Genomic DNA, 21,772 nt, shown 5'->3' on the forward strand with positions numbered 1-21,772 from the left:
GAGTTCAGGAAAGAAAACAAGGATTCGCCATCTCTTAATTGGAGCTTACCTCGGGGCTCGGCGATATTGAACTGCAACGCGTTTAACTATTGCAGGAGGCCTAACTCATGCTTTTTTTGTTCGGCGCTTATGTTTACATTCTTGGGACGACACCGGCAATGTTTTATTTTGCTAGCCACTGTCAACAGCAGGGATATTGCGTTTGTATTCGGCGGAGCTTTGAACCGTTATCTTATCGCGTTTCTGAAACACTTGTGGATTTGTCGAATCATTTCTTGTCGTAAAAGCTTAGAACGCGTTGTTTTTTTTTTTTTGTCGGTGAGAATGCGTATCCTATTTGGCACAGTCAAAGCGTATAAATTAGCATCGAATCGCACGTGCGTGTGTTAAAAAATCCCGCTGTATGTTTGATAGCCTTTTTTCTCTTCCCTGTGATGTTCGTGGGTCGCTTCAAACGTGAAATTTCGTCGCTCAATGATCCCGCGTAAACGTCTACCTCTCTTCTCCATTCCCTCGAAATTGATCGTATCTCTGCGCTTGCTGTCGATTGAGACATCGCCTGATAAGAAAGAGCCTAGAGGGCTTGAAGCTTTAGCCATTACATCCTATTGGGTGTTATCTTCTTGACACCCACGGCCTGGTCACTGCGGTATCGTTTGTAACCGTGCACCGTGCTGACGAACCTGGATTCCCTGTCAACTGACGCCGCAGAGCCGACTGTTCGAATCATATTGTCTAAAATCAACGCAATTAGAGAACTTGCTTTCCGTGCGCAAAGTAAACTGCTAGCTCTGTCCTTGTCGGCTTGTGACCTTCGCTCATGATTAACCTCAACTGCACCACTTGCCTCCATCATCTGTCTTCCATCGTCCTCGTTTAAACTAGCTGGACACGAGACATCCCTCTGGTGGCCAGACTTGACTCTGGGGGCTACGGTCCGAGGTGCTTGAACCACGACCCCAGCGTTCCGTGGGACACAAAGGCATTCCAGCGTTCCGGCAACACCAGCAGTCCGCAAGCCTTGTGAACCGCTTTTGAGACTTGGGCACGCCCGTCGGCATGAACTTCACTCCTGTTGGCTGACGCCATCTATATACACAACGGAGCCGCCGCGGTGGCTGAGTGGTTACGGCGCTCGGCTGCTGGCCCGAAAGACGCGGGTTCGATCTCGGCCGCGGCGGTCGAATTTCGATGGAGGCGAAATTTTAGAGGCCCGTGTACTCTGCGATGTCGGTGCACGTTAAAGAACCCCAGGTGGTCGAAATTTCCGGAGGCCTTCACTACGGCGTCCCTCATAGCCTGAGTCGCTTTGGGGCGTTTAACCCACATAAACCATAAAGCAAACCATATACACAACGCAAACTTAATTTGGTGCGCCACTAAACGTCGTTTTCTGTCCCCCGCTCTCATTTCCCTTCCTTTTCTCTTTCTTCTCTCCTTTCTCTCCTCCTCTTTCGTCTCTCTGGTTTCCCCTTCTATCTATCCGGACACTACATCGCTCTTCAGAACTCCCCAGCAGTGTAATCAGTGTCTCAGGCCTGATGAAATTCGGGAACCGCAGCCAAGAGTCAGACGCCTCTGCTCTCCAAACTTCTCTACTCGCTCCAGCTCCTCCCCCTCTCCGCCAACTCCTCCCCTCTTTTTCTACCCCTTTTATATCTTCCTCTAGGAGGGCTCATTCCGCTCTGCCGAACCTCGCGACGTGCGCGTGAAAAATTACTTCCGCGCTCGGCCCATTCGTCTCTAAGGGCACCCGCCCTGGCGCGTCATTCCGAATGTAATCTGTTACGGTGCCACCGCCCCCGCGACACGACGTCACGGTTAAACTTGTTCCGGGAGCCGCCACCAATTTTTTTTTTTATACACTCTCTCTTGAAATTGTTGCCGCCGAGGCGTCGCTGTTATAAATCGGTTATCCGCTTTGGGATTGACCGATCCTTCTCTCCCCCTCTTTCCCTATCGGACTTGGTCTTCTTTTCCTTCTGCGTCGCTGGTAAGATGTGTTACATTTGCTTTGGCTTCGTTCCTTCTTCACCCACTGCATATATATCCTTCGCAGCTCTCCTCCGATCGAGTTGGCACGCAATCGCCCTCGAGCGGTCGCCCAGAATCGCTGTCATCCGGCGCGTCGATTCGGAGGAAATTACGGGGCCGTATATTGACGTCCACCTTCCGTGACGCGGAGGGAACCTACTGGGGAAGCGCAGGAAGGGAAGAAGGGCTGCTGGGGATCCAGGAAGGGCACCGGTAGTTGCGAAACGTGCTCCTCCGGAAGATGCGCGCGCGATAGGGCTGCGAATGAGCGCGCAGGCAGTGCGCGTCGATGAGCAGTCAGACACGGAGGCGAGAGCAGGAAGCGCGTGAGAAGGAACGATCGAAGTATGGCATTCGGGGGATGTGAGAGACGCTCTCGCCAGTGCTGACATCACGCGGAATGGAGGGCGGGTAGATGACTGCTGCCGCTTCGAGATGCGAATTGAGATTGAAAATGAGAACGAGGAATGATTGTTTCGGAAAACGCCTTCACTCACTCACTCACTCACTCACTCACTCACTCACTCACTCACTCACTCACTCACTCACTCACTCACTCACTCACTCACTCACTCACTCACTCACTCACTCACTCACTCACTCACTCACTCACTCACTCACTCACTCACTCACTCACTCACTCAGTGTATGAATGAATGATGGATCAATCAATGAATCGATCAATGAATCAATCCGTCAATCGGTCAGTCATTCAGCTAGTCACTCACTCTTACGCTCTCAGTGTATGAATGATTGAATGGATAAATGAATGATTGACCAATCAGTTAATCAATCACTGAATCAATCGATCATCACTCACTCACTCTTACGCACTCAGTGTATGAATGAATGATGGATAAATCAATTAAATTATCAATGAATAAATCCCTCAATCGGTCAGTTATTCAGCTAGTCACTCACTCACTCTTATGCACTCACTGTATGAATGATTGAATGAATAAATGGATGGATGAATGACTGAATGCATGATGGATCAGTCAATTAATCGATCAATGAATCAATCGGTCATAACTTACTCACTCCTACGCACTCAGTGTACGAATGGATGGATGTACGAATGATGGATGAATCAATTATTCCATCAATGAATCAATCCGTCAATCGGGCAGTCATTGAGGTTGTCAGCAGATCAATCGGCTAATCGGTGAATTGATACGCCAGCCATTCAGTCAAGCGATTGTGCATCAGTTATTCTGTTAATCAGTCAGTCATCCAGTCAGTCGCTGAATCAGTCATCCAACCTATCAGTCAGCCATTCAATCACCCATCGAATTACTTCACAAGACTGCAACGTTCTATATCCTATAGCCCATCTTTTGCATCTCGAAAGAGGTCTCCCCTGGCGGCAACTACGCGCTTTTGGACCCGCCGCGGTGGCTCAGAGGTTAATGCGCTCGGCTACTGATGCGGAGTTCCCGGGTTCGAACCCTACCGCGTTTTTATGGAGGCAAAACGCTAAGGCGCCCGTGTGCTGTGCGATGTCAGTGCACGTTAAAGATCCCCAGGTGGTCGAAATTATTCCGGAGCCCTCCACTACGGCTCCTCTCTCTTCCTTTCTTCTTTCACTCCCTCCTTTATCCCTTCCCTTACGGCGCTGTTCAGGTGTCCAACGATATATGAGGCAGATACTGCGCCATTCCCTTTCCCCAAAAACCAATTATTATTATTATTATGGTATCCATCGTGCGCGTGGTTAATGTACAGTGCAAGGCCTCCGCAACCCTTTCTTTCTCAGTGGCAGTAGCAGCAAAAAAAAAAAAAAGAAAGGCCGACTGCCGTTGGTGCGGGCAAAGAAAACCCATGCGGGACGGCCGATCTCCTCTTTCCGCCTGCTCCTCACTCGATGCCCGCGATGCCACTGCAGCCAGCGGGCGAACAATCGGGGCACTGCCCTTTCTTCCCCATTGTCCAGCGGACAGCGCGCACAATGCCCGCCCCTCTGTCGGCGGGGCTTGTTCACCCCAAGGCAATGAGGTGCGTTCTCCTTATCTCCGCCGGGAAGAAAGGGATCAAAATAAAACCTTAGTGGGCCGCCTGAATAGCGAGTCCCACAGTTCTAAGCCGGGCCTTTTTTTGCCTGTTCTCCGACTACCTGTGCGGCGATCTTCTGGAGCTGCAACTCGGTGTGCTGGAAGTTAGGGTTCACCGTCATGCATCTTCATTACTTTCTCTTAGTGGGGACAGCAGGTTGTGGAGACTTCAGATGAAGCGGAAAAGCCGGTCATTGTCGTCGTCGTCGTCTTACGAAGCCCCGATAAAATAAGTTGGTCTTTGAGGAAAGGAAAGGGCGCAGTAACCGCCTCACTCCTCGGCGGACACCTCAACCGAGCCGTGAGGGAAGGGATAAAGGGGGGAGTGAAAGAAGAAAGGAAGAAAGAGGTGCCGTAGTGGAGGGCTCCGGAATAATTCGACCACCTCGGGATCTTCAACGTGCACTGACATCGCACAGCACGCGGGCGCCTTTGCGTCTCGCCTCTATCGAAATATGAAAGGTGCTCCAATTGTAAGGGAGTTGGGAGGAGAGGAAAGGCTGTGCGGTACTCGGGTAGTGAACCTCGCGTGCAGCGAGGGTGAAAACTAGTTAAGTTTAGTTTATTGTGGTTTAGCATCCAAAAGTGGCTCAGCGACGCTCCTGGCTTACTCTGTGACGCACGCAAACAGGCGACTCGCTTTGACACCGCATCGTTCCAGTTGCGCGTTTAGCTATGGAATACATTCCAAATCGGGGCATGGATACCTGAGAGATTATGCTAGAGTTTCGAAATGCAGTTGAGTCTCGTTGTAACGAAGTTGACAGGGCCCAGCCATTACTTCGTTATAGCCCGTGCTGACCGAGCTTCCTAGGGGAATCGTCATGCCTTCGTTACGTCCATTATTTCGTGGCATACCGTTTCGTTATAACGAGGTTCGACTGTATTACATATAGAGAAAAAACTGGCGCCACCCGCTATGTGAGTTTATTAAAGTGCACTTCATCCGCCACGGGAAGGAATGCCGGGAATACGAGGTTTCGTGTTTGGCTTGGCTAGTGTTGGGCCGAAAACGTGGATTGTGCCTCGAATTCGCTAGTTGCGCCGTGATGGTCTCCTGTGTGCCCGGATTAAATTGAAATTCAGCACTGCGTTTTTCACTTCTTCAGTACATTTAACGCGAGTGAAATTTCGGTTTCAGGCTGGAATGCAAACTTTCGCAGCGTTTCTGCGAGCTTTGTCTCGGGAAGAGTGGCATTTTTACGGCTCAACCCACGTTTCACGCCCAACAGTAGTCGAGCCTAGTAAGAGATCTCGTCTTCCCGACATTGCTGTGCCACGCCGGGGTGCATGAAGGATAGCGCCGCCAGTTTTCCCTTTAGCTAGTTGAACCGAAGTTGAAGGGGCCCAACGATTGCTTCGTTATAGCGGTAACTTCGTTATAGCCCGTGTTGACCGAGCTTCCAAGGGGAACCATAATTTCCTCGTTATATCCATTATTTCGTTATAAAGCGCTTCGTTATAACGAGGTTGGACTCTATGATACACGAGTGTTGCCACGCAGGATACTGGCGGCATGTTTCGCAGCTTCCTCTCCGATCGCGTCTTCTCTCGCGTGCTTCGCTACAACACCGGCCGACGCGTTGGTTGGGTTCGAAACGCGGCTAACGCGCCTGACTGCTGCCTCCTGGGGCTCGCGATCCGGCGAGCCCTCGCCCTGTATTCATATATATAGCGGGGATTCGGTATAGCCGGTGGTGGGGAGGGCACGGGAAAGGGGCTGCCTTTTCGACTCCGGTTACAGCCCGTGCTCAATTAAGAGCTTAGCACGCCAGGACCGCGGCGGGTCTCCCATTCGGGCTGCTTTACCGCGCTAGTCTATCGATTTGCTGCCCTCGGAGCAGCAGCAGCGCCGTGGAGAACGATATACGCTCCGGTCTCTGCGGTGCGTCGTCGAATGTGCGGCAGAGCGCTCCTTGCTTAATCCCCGCGCCGTTCCCTCTGCCTCCTTTCCCGTCCCTCTACGCTTTCTTTCTCAGTTCCCGTCTCCGTTTCCTTGGGGATAGCTGGTGTCGCTTTGGCGCGTGGGGAGCTTATAGGTCTAGCAACCGGTGAGCGGCGTACACTGGTGCCGTATAGAAGAGAATCATATTGATGGCTTCTGTCTCTTTTCTCAGGTATTTTTACTTCTCTATACGCCGCATAATGCGTCGAAAACGTCCTCACGTGGCCGGTTGTGTGGAGCGTGAGGTTCTTTGAAGGCTGAAGCATTGAATGACGCGCGTTTCTCGCTGCGGGGCGAGGACCTGCTGCGCCTGCTATTTCTTACTGGTGTGGAGGCTCGAGACACATGGCGTACGGGGCGTTTCTAGGCAATGACTAAAAACAGCTGAGATAAGGTCCTCTCCTGTACCTTCTCTTACTTGTGGTTTTTGCCTGTTGGTCCGTCTGAAACTCTGTAATAGCTTTGGTAGGGGTTATGTGACTGAGAGGCAAATGCTGTTCCGCAGAAGGGACAAGATTACAGCTTTAACTACAGCGGTTGCAGTCTGGTTCAAAGGTTGTCCTTTTTTCTAAATGAGAGAGCGTCTGGAGGGCCATGACGAGGAAAACTGTCCGGCGGCGGTGTCTGTTTGGAACCCCCACTTGCCACCAGTGGCAGGGGCCTTTGGGGGAGCTTCTCCACCAGTCGTCGACTATAATGAAACACCGGCTATAATGAAGCATCGACCATAATGAAACATCGTCGATAATGACACACTCACTATAGAAACTGGTAAGGAGACTTCAGTCGCCGGTGTTAATGATTGGGTTCTAGTGATGATAGCGGTTTGGTGCAGTTACAAGTGATCCAGGCTGCACAACGGTAGTGCAAATGAAGGAGAGATAGAGAAGATTGCTCTCGCGTTTCTTCCGCATTAATTCAATTGATCGCCCGTTAATTTTTTTTTCGGTTTTCGTTAGAAGTTGACGATTTGTGTGCTTTGAGATAGAAAACAGAAATAGGTCGATCCTGCTTGCTGAAAGAACATCAGTTCCGCCTTGCAAAGGCTATGGTCGTATATTCCGGAGGTGCAGTCATCTGGATCAACCGCTGAAGGCTTGTGGGGGCGGATGATGATATCTTGGAGCTGATTGGGCTTGGCAGTGTAGTATACAATTCTAATTCTCTTTCCCGGGGTCCACGTGCTTGGGATGCTCTTCCGCAGTAACAAAACGTGAATCTCAACGAAGGTAACCCTTTAGAGTCCTTACAAGGAGGCTAAAACTGGGACGGTACAAAGGCATTTGTGCTGGACGTGCCAGTCTAATACCCCTGTCACACGGGACTTCTTCTCGGCCTTTGCCGTAAAGTTGTCTTATTGCAATAAAGGAGGAAAACCGAAAAGGAGCAGCGACGCTGCTACACGGCAAATCCAAAGGACCTAGAACGCGTCCTCCGTGAATGCCAAAAGTCACCGCTGTGTGTGAAGCGGCGCTAGTAACATTATTAAATTAAAGCAGACGGTAGCACTTCAGCTAAGAGTGCATTCGTTTATGTTGGAAAAAGTAGCTAACACGATAACAAACGAGCGTTCTGACGGTGAGAAACGGATTATTTTGAAACAAAGTTTTGTTTTTTTTCATCGTTCTCGGTCCGACCACGGTAGGCGCACGTTTCCGTTCGGCTCCTCGTTGTGTTCGAGAAGCGTGCTTTGTTGCTTGACTTTAGGCACACAAGCAAACTCAAAACACGCACAAAACAAAGAGCAAACGAAGAAAAAAACAGCAAAGCGAGATGCGCAAGCACGTGTGTCGATGCGGCTGCTGAAAACCGTTCAAGACCTTTCTTAGCAGTGTGGATGTCTTTAGTCATAGCCTCCTCTACGGTTAAGTGCACTGTAACGCAAAATTAACCATTGAATAAGATAAATTAGATATTGTTTACGGTTTCAAAACTAAAAATTGCGTCAATTTTTTATTCTTTGAGGTCGCTAGCTGGCGCTGCCGTCTGGGTTGCTCCTTTAAGCAACTTTAAGGCCGCTGACGGCCGCCTTTATTGCTACGGAACTTTATCGCAAAGGTCTCGACGCTTTGCCGTGTAGATGCGCGTCACGCGCCTTTGGGGCAAAGGACCTTAATTTCTAAGGCCTTACAAGTGCCCGTGTGACAGGGGTATAACAGCCTCGCGGTAAAGGCAGGTTTCGTGACACTGCATGCCTCCCTGCAGAGCGTCACTTTCTGATTGTGTCTCAGCTGAAGAATTAGACGCAAACTGGCGACGGTGGCTGTTTTCACCTGTCGGGTACAATGCCTCCAGAGCGTCGCGACTACCGCTAACCACCGAGCGCGGGACTTGAAGCATTTGTCGTGATAATGATGATGAAAAACAATTTATTCAATAAAGAGTTTTGCGCTTCCCTAGCTGCCACGGGCCCACATTTGTGGGCTGTCGTACGCTCTCATCTGTGCGAGTGGCAGCTCTGAATAATTCCGCACTGTTCTCTCCCAAACCGACACCAATCTCCCCTTGCGTCGAGCGGGCGGAGAGAACCAGCGGCAGGAAGTTAAACATCGCGGGACAGAGGCCCAGCCCCGGAGTTTCTCGCGTGCATTCATCACTGTCGCTGGGTGTCACCGTTCTCCCCGTTTACTGCGGTGGCTGAACCCGGGCGGACTTTGCTTGGATCGTGGGTAGTTTGCACAAGACCGCCACGGAGACGCCCCTTTTCGTTCTATGCGGGGCCCCGGATGCCTTTGAATGTGCAGGAATGTGTAGAAGCCGCCCGTTTGCTCCGGTTTTCGTGTGCATTCAGGGTGTGGTGTGCGATGACATGCAGGTATACGTGCGCACTGGATCTGGTCGCTTCTTATTTTATTTTGACTGTTTTCAAAGCGTGAGCGCGTTTGGTTGTTTGCATATTGCCGTGCACTGTCTTGTCGCTTCCCTAAACTATTTTTTTTTTGTATTCAGAACCACGTAATAATTTAGGTGAAGCGTGGAAAAGAAAGAGAATAGTATAAGGAATTTCAATCAGCTCTTCAACGCTTACTGTTACAGACCCTAACATAGGCAGTTTAGGGGTAGATAGGCACGTTTATGGTCTACTCTAACGTCGTGAATACGGGTGTGAAATTTAATGATCGCAACAACAAAAGGACAAAGGAACAAGGCTGAAAAAGAGCTCACTTTTCACGACACCCCTCCCCAAAGTAATACACGCACGAGCGAACTCATTAGGAATGCGACTCGTACTCACTTTGCCATGGAGGACAAGGCTTCATTCGAAGGAGCCGATTGAAATAACGGCAAAGCCGGGCAGAGTGCGTGAAACAGGGCACGATATATCACTTATGCGAGAGGTGCGGGGTTGGATGCCCAGTGCCGCCAGGTGCCCACTGGTGATACAATGGGTACAAGCTTTCCTCTGGCCTTGTACTCGGCTTCTTTGCTGTGGAAAACTTGAAAAGAAAGGAGGGGTTTTGTCCTCGCCTTGTGTTGACCAACTGCATTAAGGTACGTTGCTGGGCGAGTTGGTGAGTGAACATTATGAAGGAACACAGCGCAAAAGAACAGTACCCGTTCTTTTGCTCTGTGTTCCTTCATAATGGCTTGAGCAAGAACACCTCGCGCCATGGTGCTCTTTGGCATGCGATGCCATATCACCATTTATATTCAAAATCATCTTCATAATCTCAGTGCAGCGTTCTATGTGAGTGCTCACAGTGCAATATACTTCAACGGCTAACTCTGTTCTGTTCTCCCTCGCAGAGTGCCGCCACTACTTGTGATCTTCCCACGGCTGCCATCTGTGTTTTATGGCTGCCGCGATCACCATCTCAAAGGTTACACAGTTTCTGCCTTTTCTTTCGCGTTTCCTCCTGCCTGTACTCATCAGTATCCCGTATATAAAAAAAAAGGAGCTCACAGATGATCGCCTTCCGTGAAAAGTTAAGGCTGGTGCGGAAATCACTTCCTGGCACTTGCCAAAGCTATGGTACTTAAAAAACCTTCTGACGAAAACGTGTGTTCTTCTGTATGAGAAAATAAGTGGCCCTGTGATCTCTCCAAATCGGGTACGTACAGCTCCTGTGAAAAGATTTGCAAGCGGTTAAATTTTTTTTATTTATTCATTTTACATGCAAAACCCGGATGCAATACAGCAGGGTGTGGTACAGAGTGATAACTGACAGCAGACATGTAGCCAGGATTTTTTGTCCCTTCAGGGGTAGCCCTCAGGAAGTAGGAAGTTGGAGGGGGGGGGGGGGGGGCTGCTGGGTGGAACATTTACCCCCCCCCCCCCCCCTTCCTTTCGCCGCTTAGCTACGTGTCAAACGACTGACGACATAACTCCGAAACACGAATGCGGGCTTGTTCGAGCTTATGTTTTCGCAATGTTAGTTGCATCATGGGAATGTCTTGGCGGTTCACAGAGGTATACAGTCAGTCCTGGAAGACGTTTTCATTCCTCCTAGGGATAAATGGTTGGTAACGGCCCCTTGTACGGCGCGACATTATCACAAATTTATGGCCGTGTTCAATCAATCCTAGGCGAAACTAATGAAGACGGGACTGGTACTTCAGTGCGCTAGTAGTGGTTACATGCGGTCAGGTATTTGTTGTTCGTTGGCCAGGACGCTGCTCAGCTAATAAAAAGCTCGCTATAAACAGGAGCAAACATTATAATAATAATTGGTTTTTGGAGGGAAAGGAAATGGCGTAGTATCTGTCTCATATATCGTTGGACACCTGAACCGCGCCGTAAGGGAAGGGATAAGGGATAACCAGTTTTGTTATTTGGAGTACAAACGCATGCCGTTCACAAGTGAGTCAGTAGAGAGAGAAAGAGAGAGAGAGAAGGAACGGCAGGACACACATACGTGCACATAGGATGATTTATTTTGATCAAGTGAACTTTTAAAACGTGAAAGATGACCGCAAAGGTATAAAGCATCATCTTTTTCAACTCTTTACACGTCGCCGCCGCGGTGGCTCAGCGGTTGTGGCGCTCGGCTGCTGGCCCGAAAGACGCGGGTTCGATCCCGGCCGTTGTGGTTGAATTTCGATGGAGGCGAAATCCTAGAGGCCCGTGTACTGTGCGATGTCAGTGCACGTCAGAGAACATCAGGTGGTAGAAATTTCCGCAGCCCTCCACTGCGGCGTCTGTCATAGCCTGAGTCGCTTTGGGACGTTAAACCGCATAAACAATTTTTGCACGACATTTATTGCATATTTGTGGACGTAAATGATCGCCATAATGTGTACGATTATTGTCACCGTTCATCTGAGTTTGTTTCATCTATGGATAGAGGTTAATGGGAGTAAGAGCTCTGGTTCAAGTCTGAGCGCTTTCCAGCTTATGGTTGGGGCGAACTTTGAATTCACCGCCTTCAAAGGGCACTAACGCAGCTAAGAGTCTTCAGAGCACTGTTGCCAGCTTATTTCTTTCCGAATGAAAAAAAAAAAGGAAAGTAATGGCGTTATCCCTCGACCCGACTCGTTGCCGTTGTCGACCGTCCACAGCGGGCCGTTTCGACATCCGAGAGCGCATCCCATGGTCCGTGTAGTAGGCGAGCTTGAGCCCGAAACGGTTGGCCAGTTCCTTTTTGCCCCTTCTTTCACGAAATAATAATAAAAACAATGGCAAACGTGAATCGAAAGAAGCGCAATCCCGCCCTTATTTCCAGAGCTATATTCACGTTGCCCCTTATCTCGTGTTTTTTTTCTCTTCTTTGTTTCTTCATCATCTTGTGATGCTCGCGAGACGTCTCTCGCGGCGCCCTTAAACGCTCTCTCGGAGCACAAGGGTGCCTTCAAAAGCGACGAGGAAGGGCAAAAAGGATGTGATGCGTTCTTGTGACGCGACAGCGCTCTTTTGCCCTGAGTGCAGTATCGATCTGCAGATACGCTTTTTCGACCGCAGAGTGCCCCCCCCCCCCTTTCTCTCTATCCTCCTTCCCCTCTTCTCCTCTGTAACTCCAACACACTCAACTCCTCCGATCGGACCCTTGGCAGTGGGTCTCGAAACTTGGATTCGTGGCATTTTTGTTACCATTGCTCCTGTTATTTTTTGTCGATTTTTCGTCAATTTTTTGTCGATTTTTTATATTTATGCTTCCCTGCGCCTTCCGCGATCATAAATTGTGTTCGAGTCTATATAGCCCAGACGCAACTGACTTCACTACTTCCGTGCCTGACGGAAAGAGCGACGGGCAATGGTTTGTTTTCTTGCAGCTGGGTTTCTAGCGAAAAAAAACTTGGGTTGATTTCGTTGTAGATTTACGGTCGTACGGGGGATGTCGAGGCACCGATGATTCTAGCGGACTTTTTTTTTCTTCTTGAAGGACGGATGGGGAAGGGGGGGAGGCGTAGCGAGGTTTGAACGAAACACGGATGGTGGTGGTGTATTCATGGTTTCCGACTAACTGAAAAGTGCATGCCGAGCTTGAAGCAGGCTGCATGCTATCAGAAATCTCTATCTATGCCAGACATAAAACTTTTTTATTATTGCCAGCAGCGTTATTTTAGAATTTTGTTTTGTAAGCTTGGCACTTCAGACGTCCTGGACAGGTCTGCATGCCCAACCGATATTGTGAGGCAATGTTTACTTAACCTAATTCCAGGAGGGTATAAAAGAAGCCGTTAAAAATATATCGCCTCAGAAGGAAGGGGTTATTGGCGGGCTCATGCATTACTGTAAGCTTCGTCGGTGCAGCCTTTTCTGGCATATAAATTTCTCATCGAGTGGAGAGGTGGGTTAACTCGCGAGACGCCGAATTTTTGTGTCCGGTGGGAGAAGATTCGGGTTCTTGGGAGCCAATTTCATTCGCATATCTTCTCGTATCTCGTATTCCTGAACGTTTCTTTATTTTACTCCTTGAGAACTGTTGTATTTCGGACATATCCTAATATCCGATGCTTTTGTCTAGGTATATGCAGAAACTCAGACTGGCAGTTGGAGCAAAAGCACGCATTACTGGCTTCGTTGTTTTTTTTTTGTGTTTTTGTTTTCAGAGCACCAGTCAGCAGACTTGTTGACTTCGGCGAAGCCCTGCTCAGCGATTGCATTAGAAATCTGTGTGAGGGTGACTGACTGTCAGCTGCTGAGGGCGCGTTTCAGGTTGTGCGACAGTGGGGTTGGCGTAACACGAAGGAGTGCGAGGAAAAAAGGAGAGGGGGTGGTAAAGCCAGGTGCGCCGCGCCACGGTCATTGGTCAACATTCGTGTGACGTCACGCATGACGTCAATGCAACGGACCACTCTGAGTCGTCTGAATACAGTGACATCGTAACGACAGCATAGCGACGTCACGTGCACTCTACCAGAGAAGAAAGCAAATAATTATGAATTAACAGCATTATAGTCATCACCGCAAACGGCCGTTCCTTAATATCGCGGTACACTGTGGTAATCGCACTGTGAGTTCTTATTATGAGGCGAGTCATTTCACCTGTGATTGTTCACCTGCGTGAATGTGCATAAACATGCGTCCCCAAGTGTACGCCTTGTGCTCCTGTAACTACGGAGGAATTAATTCTTGGTGCTTAATCCTTGCAGCCGATGCGCACAAGTCATCTTTGTCCTTAGGACGTCTGGTGATTTGGGTGGCTTAACGCTCGCTTCCGCCGGCCACATTGATCATTGCGTTGTTAAACTTATATCGATATGTTATCATTCGACAGTTGAACATATTGTGTTTGTAGCCATTATGCAGGAACCTAAATTGTTTTGCGTGCTTTTCTCTTCTTGCGTTGCGTGAATATCTCGGTAGCTTGCAGCTACAGTTAGTGCCCAGAGTAAAACAAAAAAAAAAACCCCCTTCGTTTTAGTGGCTCTGGGAACACAAAAAGAATTGCAGGGGAGTCCTCATACCACTCCTGGCGCAGTGGTGCAGCGGCTAAGCGATGCGTCATTGCCCTGCGATGGCAGCTCTTTCCAGCGGTAGGTCTTGTGCGGCCCAGGTTGCTCTGGGCCAATCGTTAATTTAACTGTCCCCTGCTACGATGTACAGTTTGTTCACAATCCGGTGAGCAGATTGAGATGACGCCACAAGGTCACGTGATCTATGTCGTCCACCTAGGTTGGTTCTCCGGGGATTTTTCCCTCACAACGCCGACGCTGAGGCTGGATATTCTGCAAAACGGCCGGGAGCCTTAATGATGTCGCGTTAAAAGCAGCATCTGGCGACCAAAATCGCCATGGTATGCAGTTTACACACGTGGATATCTGTGACGCGGGTGGCCGTAGGGCTACTACGCCCAGCCCTGTGCACTATCACTTTTTCGGTCACTTCAGGAAATTACTACATTTTTCGTTGTCGTACCGCCTGCCTACTGTACGTGGTAGTGGTCCAGTACAGTCTCCTGCAGTATACCTCAGTGATCAACCGGCGCTGCCTCCCCCTAATGACAAAACCTTTCCGATCCCTCGGCCCGCATCACTGCATACGCTACACGCGCAAACCCCTCGCCTTATCTGTTTACTGGTAGCGTATCGCACGCTTCATTCAGGTTGAACAAAAAAATCCTGCACCGACACGTGGCAACCTCTTCGTATACGACTGCACAACCACACGCAACGACGAATCGCGTCGCCGCATAAACTCGAGCCGCATCTCCGCCGTACGTCGTCGTATACCCAGTAGTGGGTGGGGGGGATTCCCCCAGACAACAACACTGCACGCAAGAAGGGAGCGGCGACGGACGACGAACGGAGAAAGTGCAATCCGTGATTCGGAGATTGCGCTTTATTGGCCACATCCGCTCGCCTTCGTCGTCTCTGCGAGACTTCCAACCGGCCGAATCATTCGCCGTCAACTGCGTTTAGAAAAGGCGGCTGGATGGCCGAAGAAAGAAGAACTCAGAGAAAGGGCGCAGATAGAAGGAACGAGCCGCCCCCCCCCCCCCCCCCCCCCCCACCCCTCCCCTGCACTAACAGGGTTAAACGTCTCCTCCGGCGTTTGTCTGACGAGGACTTGAGCGCGAGGCTTTTCTCGGCAAGTGTATGGCGCCCAAAGTTTACGGCACTCTCGAGGCATCAACGGCGCGCGCCCGCACCCCGCCTGCCCGCTGTCGCCGCACTTAACTCGCCCAAGTTCACCGACGAAACAATGCCACCAGGACTGGCTGGCTGGCGGCGGTGGGGGCACTTCGTGCCCTGGCATGCTGCTGTCTGTACGGGCCACTGCTCGTACGTAAGGACTGAGAATAGAAGAGAACTCGAGATCAGGAGCAGGGTCGCCGCCGTCTCTGTCGGGCCTTAAAACCACTTGGCAGCGATCCCAGGCTCAGGCGGCCGTTGAGTGCGCGCTCGCTGGTGGAAATAATAATAATGATAAAAAAACTCTGCTTCCTGATGATCCCGTGGGGCTCTCTCGGCTCCAGCGCTGAAACTGCGGCACTCCTTAACCCCCCTAACTCCACGGTGGCAAGCCTCTTGTTCTTTACGGCCTATATAGCGCTGCGAGCCTTTAAGTCGCGGTTGCTCTGGAGGTGGGGGGGGGGGGGGGGTACGAACAAAACGACGCTTGCAGCTCATTCTGTCGTTCGACGCGAATGCCGCTGTTTGGGCGGCGCTAGCAGAGAAAAAAAAAATAGCAACGAAAAAAACCCCCTGTAAAATCAAAGTAATCTACAGGATATCCTTCGTGCTGGTACCCTCAGGTGCGCACATACACTTCGGTTGATAGCGTCTCGTGCTAGTTAGGTTTAGACTCAGTAAAGATAGTTTGGGTCAGTGGTAGGGGGTACTTGTCTTGGAGAGCGCACTTTGTCGTACGACCATTATCTTGAATTTTGTTGACTCCAGAAGTTAGTTTAGTTTCCTACACGATACTTTCAGAGCAGTGTGCGAAAATAAGAAAGGAACCCGAAGGGGGCCACGTTAAGATTATATTTGCACTGTAAGTTGCACTGAACACATCCCCTTTGTAGCGCGCACTGATATGCCCTTAGTGATTCGTTTTTCAAACGTAATAGGACCCCGTATAGTATCCGTTACGGGTCCAATTGGGCTTATTTTGGGAAGTGTGGCGGAAAGTTTGAAAGATGCTTCACTCCCGCCATCGGTTGGCCCGGTATTGCACTACCTCCGGGATCGGCCTTGTCTTTAGCGCGTCTTTACTATCCTGTCTTTCTATCCCATCTTTCAACTCTCCTACTATCTGCACGTGGTAGCGATTGTGGCTCGGCTTGAGCCAGTGAGCAGGCCTGTGCACTTTCCTTTTCTTTCGTCCTGGCAGCAACTTCTCTCTCTCTCTTCAAACGTAATGCATGCGTGGGTTATTAGTATCTATCTCACTCATGATTATCAAAAGATATTTCGTACGTCGAGAAGTAAGAGAAAAGGTAGCGAAGTTCGATGGCTTATACTTCAATGCGTTGGGGTTACTACCTTCACTATGACAAAAATCTTGCCCGTCTGTTGTGTGATGCCGTCGCCACCCACCAGGAGGCGCCGCCGCCCATACCTACCTAGAGTCGCAGTGCCTCTACACTTTTACTCTCCATCCTCCAGAATCCTCCACCCACTATCAAACAAGCCACCTTCACTATCCAGAAGCTTCACCCACCATCGACCACCAACCTCTACCCCCCAGAAGGTCCTGCCCAGCACCCTCCCACCTGCCCACCCACAAGACGCCTCCACCCACGAGAACCTCACGCAGCACTCGAACGAAAAAGCGACGGCGAAATGCAAATCAACGGTGCAACGGGTAGGTGACCATTGTAGAACTGAATCGTGCAAACCAATACTGCTTGCACAGATTTTAGCATCGCATCGTGTAATCCAAGTTCGAGCAGTTTAAACGAAAGAAACTACAAAACGCACAGCCAGCGAGCGTTCGGGCTTCATCTGTGGCACAAAAGTTGCCCGTCCGAAGTTGGGCGGCAATTGCGGGAATTTCTTGACGCCTCGTTGAGTGCCGATACGTGATCGTTCGATCAGCGTCGTTCTTCCCGCGTGCTCTGGCGGACGCTTCGTTCAGCATACTAGTCTGTACATTGCCGAGCATGCTCGGTCAATAATCGCGCGCGCCTTTTTCCTCCCCCTCCTCCTCCTCCTCCTCCTTCCTTCCGCTCTGTCGGGAGAAGTAATGTGGGAATTGCCAGGCATGAATGGTCCGGGTGCCCGGAGGCAGCCAATTAAGGGGACAGGCGACGTGCGGGATGCCTTTTCGGCATCGACGCAGCTGGGATCGCCCCCCCCCCCCCGTTTTGTCCCGCGCTCATCTCCAGAAGGGCAAGGGGGGGGGGGGAGACCCATAGACCCTAGTCACAATAATCTATGAACCCTTTCTTCTCCCCACCCCAGTTTTATTACCCTTTTCTTATTTCTTACCCGATCCTTCCCTTTTCCACGTTCCCCTTGGCGTCCGCTGCCTTCTCGTTCTCTCGTCGTGCCCTTTCTCTCTTTCCTCCCCATTCTTGCTCTCCGCCTTTCTTTCCCTTCTCTGTCGTCCTCTCTCCTTCAGTCTATTCGCGGGTCCGCCCCTGTGTCGACCCACAGTGACAGTGGAAAGCGTAGAAGTGGGAGGGGGGGGGGGTGATGACGAGGCTGGCTGAACAAGCGTCGTCGTTTATCGCGCTCGAAGCAGACGCCTCCTCCAGACTCCTGGGAGAGAGAAAGCCTAAAGTTTTTCAGTACGTTTTCTTGTTCATTCAACGCGCGAATGTCGTGCCTTTCTAACCTTTTGTTTTTCTTTTTCGCGTCGCGGTCTCACCGCCGGCACTGGTTCCGGGCTCGGCGCAATGTGACGTCTAGTTCTCGTCCGCTGACTCGGTGGTTAGGCTTTGGTTTCTGAGTTGGGAACTTGGGCGCTATGATACGGCTTCGTGTCGGCGATGATGCGGCTACCGCGCTGTATATCGACCGTCGTTTGCAAGCGTGCTGGGGCGATTCAGTAGCCTCGTCTCTTAAGGCTCGCCGCACAAAAAAGCAACTTCGTGCCCCCGTGCCCACCCCAGCGTGTCTGGTTGGAGATAAGAGCGATGGAGGGTGTTCCGGACGTCTGATTTGTCCCTATTCTAAAGAGGAAATAAAGGACGGGGTTGCGCTGAGTTTTTTTGGCTCTTTCTCGGAGCGTTTGGGGTAGTATTTTGACGGGTGTGTGTAGGGTGCCTCGATCCGCGCCCGCTCTCCGAGCTGCTGCTGCTATAGCTGTCTGGAAGAATGAAAAGGAAAGTGCACGGGTTCGCCGATGCTCGTCGCGATATGCTCGCGGCCTATAGGGCGCAGGGCATACTACCAGACTCCATCAAGACGCTATTGTGGCCGCAGGGCAGTGCGCGCACTCGTGAGCGAACTTTGGTGAGCCTCTGTGCATTCCTCGAACACACGGGCTTGACGTCCCGTCTGTTCTCCGTCAGGTAGTTACACGCAGTGACCGAATGCTCCGCGAGTTCTACCTCGAACGATTAATAGCTGGACGCCTCACTCCAGTTGTAACCATCACAGTGCTGTGCGCGTGTGTGATTTAATTCCTCTAAAATGAACTAACCACGCGCACAACCTGGACACATTTCTTATTGTGTAAATAGTTTGTACATATTACTTCTCCCCCTGTCCTCTATTCCTGTCCCCTCACCTCTTTCATTTCATTTCTCCATTCTGCCTGCTGTCCTTTATTTCCGCTGCCCCAGCTCAGGTGCTTCAGTATCGATGGCATATGCCGGGGCTAGCAAAAATCTTTTCCTTCCTTTTTACTATTATTTTTAATAAAACCACTACCACCACCTGCCCACTGGCTCGAGCTGAGCCACAACCGCTGCCACGTGCTGAAAGTCGGGGAGTCGAAAGATAGGAGAGGAAATATTAGGAAAGACGCGCGCGCGCGCTAGTATATCCCGGGCCGATCCCGGAGGCAGTGCAATACCGGGCCGACACGTGCCGGAATGCTACCGCCATATTTCCAAAAATAAATTTACTATCTTGGGTCCAAATGAGACTCGCAGCGGGCGTGCATCGAGGCATCCTAGGTGTGTGCAGCTCAGGGCGCCAAATGTACTTGCGGCGGCAGGCTCTGACTTGCGGAAAATTTGATCTCTGGGCCAGAGCCCTGCCTGCCGCTGCTTCTCAAGATGTGCACTAGTTCCTGTCGTGCGAGGTTAAAAAATGTCTCTGAAGCAATAGTATTTACATTTTAGTTGTGCGGTGCCAGTTTTAAGGTTCTCAGAAATCAATCAGTCAATCAATCAATCAATCAATCAATAAATCAATCAATCGATCGATTAATTTGTTTACAATACTGTTAAGCCCTTGCGGGCTGTTGCAGAGTGGGAAATAAATAAATCAGTCAGCTTTATTCTTCGTTAACGAATCAGTCATGAAAACCAGTGTTGCTGCAGCGCTTGACACAGCTTTCACAATCCGGAGAATGTCGTGCCCCACCTGCATCGTCATTAGAGACATTTAATTTACGCTGACAAAGTTACGTCCTGTACGCCTCTTTCTCATGTCTGATGGCTAGGGAGGAGATTACCCTTGTTTAGGCATGTTGTGGAAGTCATTCGAAAACAACAGGGTCGCCGGGAAAAGGGTAGCTATTTAGGAAATAATTGTACCTCGGGGTGAAAGTGTTTCTTTTTCTCCTTTCCATGTGCATGACACGGAGCAAGGATAGAAGCTCGTGCTTCTTGTGATTGGCGCCCGAATACATGCTGAATTCTGAATTTCGTAATGGTTATCCTGTGGGTGTACATGGTGGTATGCGGCATATGTATGTTAACATTCCAAAACAACATGAACTATGAGAGAGGGAAACCGCAGTGGAGAGCTCGGGATTAACTCCGACCACCTGACATTTTTTTTTAACGTGCACTAGTAGTATGTTTAGTCGGGAAGGGTTAGTGGGAGGAGGAGAGGTGCTTCTAGGTAATCACCTTGTCGATGGAGTTATTGACCCGCGCTCTCTTTTTTTGTCTTCTATGCTGTTGTCTTCCTTTATTACCTTTACATATATTAGGTAACAAGCCACGCGAAACAATAAAGAAAGAAAAGTAACGCGGAATGGGTTTCGTGCTCGCCTCGCAATCTGAAGGTCCTCAATTCGGTTTAATTCTCCGCACCTTTGGAAGAAATTTTATTTGTTTTCCTTTGCTGTAGACGTCACTATCTTATGGTCTACTGCTGACGTCATGCGAGAGCATGGTGACGTCACTGAGGAATTTCGTGCTATGGACGGCGACGGGCGCTGGATTTTATGCTAATGGACATATAATATGCTTTTGCATTAATATGTTTCTAAAAGTTCCTTACATTCGGCCGCGACGTAATTTTCAAAAAAAAAATTTAGCTGTGGCTTAGCTCGGCTATGCCAGGATATATGTAGCGTGAGCAGCGATTTCGCTCTTCTTCTTCATGGCTATACCATACTGGCAAACGCCTTGCTATATGTATGCCCCCACTGATACCTCTGCGCATGCGCACAAAATGAGAGACGCTATCACGCGGCTCCGGCGCAGCGTCAGACATGGCTACTGCGCAATAGAGGCGCACAGCTGGGCACGCGCCGACGCCACTGCGTCTGCCGCGGCTATCACGTCACTCTGGAATGCGTAGACCGGCGAGGCGCGCCAGCTGTGCGCCGTGTGACGTCACTGCTCCTCGCGCATGCGCAGCACGGCTCTCCAGGAGCCACGCGAAACTGCTCAACCTCGGGCAGTGTAGCTCACGCTACAAAATCTTCAGGAGGGAACGTGGCGCACGCACGCACGCTCACGCACACTGCGAAAGTTTTATCACAGGCATGCAGTACCGCTGAAATATTTCCAGCTGCTTGCGACGTCTGCAGTTCGCGATCGATGGCGAAAATATTCAACTCGGCTAGCGATTCCCCCAGCGCCGTGATTGAAAGGCAATGCTGTTCGGTACCTGCGCAGCATGCATAATGATGATGTAGCTCCGACGAGCTGCGCGCACGCAAAGTAGTGCGATGGGTACGGGCTATTATTGATCGCTCTGGGACTTCGCGTATAGCTTCAGGTCTTCCAGCTGTTCAAGCTTGTTTGCTTCGTGCTTTCGGACGGCTTAAATTATATATTCGGCGGCGCTTGGAATTCTGTTATACGCGATGAAAGCTCGGAGAGATTGTTACCGTCCCCGTTGATTTTTTTTTCTTTCAATGCAAAACACCCCTCAGAACACGCTCAGGGGAGGCGACTAAAAACTTTTCAATCTCTTTTTTTTTTCACCCTGGAATGCTGCATTCATTCTTTGAAATTTATCTCCACGATGCTATCACTGCACGCCACAGCTCGTTCGCGCTTTACATATGCCCCTCGCTGTACTCGCGTTCGTCCCGGTGTAATGCAGTATAGACTTTCTCACTTTCGCACTCTCTTCAGCGATCCATTCTTCGTACCATCCAATGAATGCCCTCTTTCTCCGACCAACTTCGCCTTCAATTGCCCAGACGTGCTGCATCCAGCCTTCTTCTATCCGCCTCGGCGTCTCACACAAACTGTGTTTAGCTTCTTTTGCCCTCGTGCATTCGTTTCGAATTCCAGGCGGAAACGTGCTGCTCCTCTCTCCCCCTTCGCCCTCCTCCTTTCTTCCGCTGCGGGCCCTTGTATTATTTTTTTTCTTGTTTAACGCGTTTCTCGCGTCCGCGTCCTCGTCGGCTCACCGAACATCTGCCGACCAGATTAGTGCGGCGGCCAGGGCGATCGTGTCTTTTTACGGAAACAGGAAAAACACGGCTGACGTTTTATTTTTTTCTCTCATTTTTTTAGACGACCGCCGCCCCCTCCCCCGTTACTCTATTATT

At 50.3% G+C, this 21,772-nt stretch overlaps 1 protein-coding gene across 4 annotated transcripts in view; it reads left to right on the forward strand.

The window, feature by feature from the left end:
• LOC144120803 (uncharacterized) overlaps positions 1-21,772 on the forward strand; it is a 270,149-nt gene that overhangs the window by 146,972 nt on the left and 101,405 nt on the right. For 2 of the 4 annotated variants that reach the window (XM_077653509.1, XM_077653510.1), the window contains exon 3: positions 9,778-9,851. The exons of the other annotated variants lie outside the window; for them this stretch is intronic. In XM_077653509.1, the coding sequence (XP_077509635.1) occupies positions 9,825-9,851 (27 nt within the window). In that variant the 5' untranslated portion in view covers positions 9,778-9,824. The remainder of the gene's footprint in view (positions 1-9,777; positions 9,852-21,772) is intronic. 4 annotated transcript variants of the gene reach the window in all.

The sequence above is a fragment of the Amblyomma americanum genome, chromosome 2, assembly GCF_052857255.1.
Source record: "Amblyomma americanum isolate KBUSLIRL-KWMA chromosome 2, ASM5285725v1, whole genome shotgun sequence".
Lineage (NCBI taxonomy): Eukaryota > Metazoa > Arthropoda > Arachnida > Ixodida > Ixodidae > Amblyomma > Amblyomma americanum.